This window comes from Psittacula echo (genome assembly GCF_963264785.1).
Source record: "Psittacula echo genome assembly, chromosome: 4".
Taxonomy (NCBI): domain Eukaryota; kingdom Metazoa; phylum Chordata; class Aves; order Psittaciformes; family Psittacidae; genus Psittacula; species Psittacula echo.
The window spans coordinates 75,090,767-75,096,766 of NC_137738.1; the positions used below are offsets into that span (position 1 = coordinate 75,090,767).

The window sequence follows — 6,000 nt, forward strand, 5'->3', positions numbered from 1 at the left end:
AAACAATCAATGAGGCATCCCATACAAGACAGTTACTCTTACACCTGAAGCTTCTATGTCCCACTTCGTGCAAAATTACTACAGTAGTAGCTATTTAGGAAAAACTACCAAATAATAAATGCCTCCATAATGAAAACCAGAATACTGCACACAGATGCTTTCAAACGGAGAAAGCTGAGGACAAACCTGGGCTCCTAGAATTCTAAATCTTAAAAAGGAGGTGATGATGTGGAAGAGGACTTGGACATAGGCTATTAAGAATGTGCTACCAAGCATATTACAACGTGTTTTAGAGCATTAATAGATAAGTTTATTTTTAGTATTTTTCTACATGTCTTAAGAAGCAGCCTGTCTTACTCAAAAGTCAGATAGGCACATATAAAAAAATAAGACAATAAGAAAATAGTTTCACTTTTCTCAGCAAGTGGATTTCAGTCCTAGAATATAATCTGTCATTGAAGTTAATGAGAAGGTTTCTTATTCTTAAAACTACTGGAAAGGACATCTGAACAAAGGTCTAAAAAGACACATAGGCAGTATTGGAAAGAAATTCTGAATGGGTCAGAGACTGGGAGACATAAGCAAACATGGAAAATTCACAAGTTTCTCACTTTCCGATCAAAAACTACTCTAAAGTAAAACAGAAGAAAGGAACAGAACATGTCTGGACATTTACGGGACTGACACAAACCAAAGAATAATTCAACATCATAGAGCAGGAGTTTAGATTATGATAAAGACACAGAACAAAGTGAACGATACTGAAATATCCCTTCCCCTCATTTTCAAGCTAATACTCATCTCCACTAGGTCATAAACAAAGCAGCAGAGATTGCTTCAGGAACGGTTACAACAATTAATAATTAAATTTCACTGTTAAGAGAAAAATGAAGATTCACAGAAGGTAGCAAATCCTCAAGTGTTCTACCTGAATATAAACTCCTCTTTGCCCTCCTAACTTGTATTACTCCTGTCAGTGATTTCTCAATATGATGGGGGGGGGAAGGGGGAAGGAAGAAAAAGGCAGGAAAGGCTGATCACTTCAAATGGCACCTCTGTGTCTATACACTAAGATATAAATACTGCATGTTTCTGTACCACTCCAGAATTTCAGCTACCTTTAAGAAAATACAGAAGTCTACAACCCTTACTTTGTGAAGACTATTCTTTACATGTGAGCTGAATGAAAAACAAAGCAGTCTTCTAAAGTCCTCTGACAGACAACTGTAAAGATTCTGTTGCTGCTGTTAATAGGAAGTCCTCACAGTTTTCTCTACTGTTATTAGGAAACTTGTAGCCAAGAAAATGGGATCAAAATTGAGCAAATTCCTGTCATGACTGCACTGAAATCTCTCAGCAGCTCTGAAGGTATGGACTGGTAACATTCCTTAGGAAGGAGATCCTCAGAAAGAAAATTCAATACTGGTTCTCAGTATCACTACTGTAACCACCAGGAGACTGAAGGTAAAAAAAAGAAAAAAAAAAAAAAGGCAGAAAAAGGCAGGAAGGAACAAAATGTTTCTCCTTTCATCAGGAAAATAGATGCATATAGGAATACTTTAAAATTTGCCTGTTGTCAACTGCACAAACATAGGGAAGCTTTAAATGAAAGGCTGGAAAAGAGAATTTACAAATTCATTGCAACTCAGCAATATCCAAGGAGGCAGAATATAACACAAGTTCTCACAATTTTTCTCCAGGGGGAATGATTACAAGTCATCTCCATTCCCACATGCTGAACATCCCCCTACTCTAAATCCAAAGAGATTTGCATGTCACTGTTTCTTATTTTAGGTGTGACTATCAGTTGAAAAACACAGGAATTCCTTCAAATGGGAATGACTAAATTTCTACTCCTCCAAGTCAGGAAAGAATTCCCATGTCACAGGGCTATTTGTTACCGTGAATTTCTGCATATTCTACCTATAACTTAGAAACCTTACTTTAGGAAAGTAAATTCAGAAAAGTTTTGCTAATTCCACATGCAAACTAGCTTAAATAACAAAAATAAGGTACTTTCCACACTTCTAGAGTCTAACAGTCCTGACATTTCATGAAAAGTAAACACACAGACCATGTATATCATTGTATAGAACATATCGACTACTAGCACTGCTCCAGAATGGTAACAAATGCAGCTTGAAAAAAAAAAAAAAAAAAAAAAAGTCAAACATTATAGTTTTAAGAATCTCTTTCACATTTTCCATTGAACAGTCTATACAACACAGATAAATAATGATGACACATTAGACATGCAAAACTGGACAAAAAACATGTACCAGTATGAATCACTGCATTCAACAACAGCATTACCAGAAAGGCAACAGATAAATCACTGAAGGAACATCTTTAAAGAAAGACCGTTTTGTTTTTATAGGAGAATAAAATAATAAAAATATTAAAAGGAAGCACTTTAACAGCAGAATGACAGCCACATTTCTTCATAGTAACATCTGTTACACTAAACGAGTATCTTACTAGACATGTGGAATCAAAAACAAAATTCTGAACAACCATCACACTTAAAAGCAATTTATTTAATTTACCTGTATGTTTATCTTAAGTCTGACTGATAACTCAAGCATGACAGGATCAGAAGTTTCTGTGTACACATATGTATACACACATACACATATGGGTACACATTTAAACAGCACTGTTTCCATTAGACTGAATTTAATCAGTGATGGATCTAACATCTACTTGGCACATAATTAGTTTTATGCTTTAACACCAGGGATGGACAGAAGAGTCCTCCCCTTCCTCTTCACCAGCCTTTAATATAACACTTCCAAAAACATCAAGTAAACAATTTTTGATTGTTGCTTACATAGACTTCAATAGAGTTAATGAAATATACAGACTACTTACAGATGTACCTATAGGTTCAAAGACCAATCATCATCTTGCAATAAAAGTTGCCATATTTCCTACTCTGTACACTTTCATCTGTTTTTGCCCATGTTACACTTATTTCACAAGCCTGGCACTCTTGTGCTTGTCTCACCTTTGGATAATGGTGGTTCTAACATCGTTAGGTGCATCTAATGTGCTCTCAGCTCCAGATTACAGATTGCCAAATAACCCTATAAATATATATATGTTCTGTGCCTTTACATTTTCCTATAAAGTCACCATCCCCAATAAGCACATCTCATCCCTCTCAAATAACATCAGAAAGCCTTCTTTTTCCTTTGTTTCAAATCAGAACAAAGTTTACCAGCTCTTACTAGATCTGGTATAGTACTATCATCCCATTTGGACTTGGGCCATCCTTAGAATTTTTTTGTCACCATCCACATTAGTTTTGCTTCACACATGCATGCACATTCACGCTATCACATCATCAGTCCTAAAATTAATACGTCCCCAAATACTGGGGAAAAACAAAACCAGCTGATAATTCACCAGCCATGGAATACTGGAGCTTCTAATGGGGATGCTACCCAGTGTTGTATTGGTCCTGCTCTTGGAAAGAGATCTCCTAAGTAGAAAACATGTGAGTGATGCATATGAAATCTGTCTTTTCTTAGCCACCCATCCGACCAGCAAACAGCCAAAGCGTACAACAGAAGACAGTGACTAGTCATCATTACCTTGACAATTTTAGTTGTCTGAGCAAAGCTCACTGTATTCTGTGGAGAGAGTTCAGGAAAAAACAGTGTCTGCATTTCACCACTTTAAAGGTAGAAGGGAAGTAACATAATAGCCGTTATTAAGCAGAAAGAGTTTCTGAACATCAGAATTTCAGATTAATTACTCAAAACAACAAGCAGTATTTTTGTTCACATAGTACCTCTATTCCAGAACATCTATTAATAAAAACCAAAGCCCAACATACTAGAGCAAGAGAAAGTCTGCAAGAGGTGTGTGCTCTGTGTAATAAAGGTACTGCAAAATCTCCAATGCTAAACTTATACCTGACTTGAAAAACTCTGCTTATGAGGAAAAAATTATTTCATTAACATGTATTTTTCTTTGTTATCATCATGGTAATTTAGCAGAATTTAACAGACTATTGACCTATGCCATCAGGATATGTGCTCATAGCAATTTTGTAAGACTACAATAGCAGAGTTATTTTATTAATTTTTTTTTTTTTATTGGTGAAACTGAAGGCTCAACAGTTAAAGGCATTCGAATTTCAGGAGACTTTCTGAATTATAATTAATAGATTTATAGTGACCAAAAAAGAAAAACAACAAACCAACAAACAAACAAACCACCGAACCACCAAACCCGTACATCAAAAATATTACTCAAGGCTTTATACACGCTAAAGGTTTCTTTCACTTGCTACGGACAGATTCGTCATCAGCCTCGCATCATAAATGTAAGGATGATCCGCCTCCCAAAATTAACCTCAGTCCCAAACATTTAAAATAGTATTTTAGAAGCACACGAGCCTCATTTTATGGTGGGGTGAAAGGGTACGGGCTAGGCCGGGGCCTGAGAGCAGGCTAAAGGCAAGGCAGTGCAGCGGGGAGGCGGCACAGCAATCCTGGCCTCCCCTCCTCACCTAGAGCTAACCTTGCCCAACCGCCCACCAGCCCACCGACCCGCCGACAGAAGATCTCTCCCGCTGCAAAACCGGCCCTGCTGCACCAAGCTCAGGCTACTCTCAAACCTCTGCCCCTACAAAGAAACCACTGCACTTCCAAAGCGTCGGAACATTAACAGAAATAAAAGAATAAGGAGTAGAATCGCCCTGACTAACCCCTCCCTCAAAAGCAGGTCTCTTTTCACCAAATCAAACCACCCCTCAACGGCACCCACCCTTCCCCCACCACGAAGCCACCTCTCATTGTCGTCGTCCCCAGAAGGAGACCCATTCCTCCTCCTCTACCCCTCAGATGTACACACACACACACGCCCGCCTCTCCCATTCCCCAGTCTGTACCGTGCCCCTTACTGGTTGCCAGAAGGAAAACGCAGCCCATGGGCCGCATTCCCCCCCTCTCAGCCATACACTCACCTTCCAGAAACAAGCTGTCTCTGCAGCCGCCGCCACTGCCGCCACCGGCCATCTTCCTGCTGCCGAGCCTCGCTCCCTCACTCACTCCATCGCCCAGAGAGACGGCGGGGCCTGGCCCTTCCCCCGGCCTGCGCGCTCCGCCGCCCACCCCCACTGCGGAAGACTGGGTGACCCGCAGCGGCGGCAGCGCCGCTGAGGCCCGGCCCTCTCCCGCTCCCAGTCCGCGCGCACGGCGGCCCGGGCCGCGCTGCCTTCCGGAACTCGTTCAGGAGGAAGCGGGGATAGCGTGCCCGCTCCTCCCTCACCGAGCCCGCCACCAGCAGTCCCCCGAGGGGTTGCCGGCTGGTTCTGGCCCAGCAGCCGCTGATGGCGCCCGGCTGGGGAGGCGGGCCTGGCCGGGGCTCCGCCGGCGGTACCTCAGAGCACACGGGGAGGATAAGGGAACGGTGCGCGTTGCGCTGCCGCCCCTCTCCACCATGAACGGCGCGGCGGGACCTCACCGGCACACCGCTGCCTGGACTCCCGGTTCGCCCGGCCCGCCACCCGCGCTGGGGGCCGCGGGAAGCCGGCGGCCCCTAGACGATAAAATGGCCGCAGTAAGGCTGCACCCGGTAATGCCTCGGGCTCTCCCGCTCCCCCCTTGATCAGCTCGGAGGCGGCAGCTTTTGGGAGGTGAGGAGGTGGATCGGTCTGCGTAAAATGAATGGACTTTCAGGAGTGTGGGAGCCCATAGCGCAGCTCTGGGGCCCGCTGATCTGCCACCGTGCTAACGCTTGGGTTAGAGGCCACGCAAGTCTTACGAGTTCTTACAAATCATAAAACCTGTGGCCTAATCAAGGGGTATTTAAATGCAAAACTGGATTCTTCAAAACGAAAAGCGTTGCCAAGCCGACTATACAGAAATTGCAAGTCATGCTCTCAGGTGTGTTTGAATTTAAAAACCCCTTTTTTAGCATATGAGGTTTTACATTTTAAAAAGACTTATTGTGAAGCCAAAGTATGAAAAATACATTCATTTAAAACCT

At 42.5% G+C, this 6,000-nt stretch overlaps 1 protein-coding gene across 2 annotated transcripts in view; it reads right to left on the bottom strand.

Annotated features, from left to right (window-relative positions):
- Window positions 1–5,167, bottom strand: part of SENP6 (SUMO specific peptidase 6) — a 76,536-nt gene extending 71,369 nt beyond the window's left edge. For both annotated transcript variants that reach the window (XM_080616977.1, XM_080616976.1), the window contains exon 1: window positions 4,976–5,167. In XM_080616977.1, coding sequence (XP_080473103.1) covers window positions 4,976–5,027 — 52 coding nt within the window. In that variant the 5' untranslated portion in view covers window positions 5,028–5,167. The remainder of the gene's footprint in view (window positions 1–4,975) is intronic.
- Window positions 5,168–6,000: the final 833 nt, after the last annotated feature.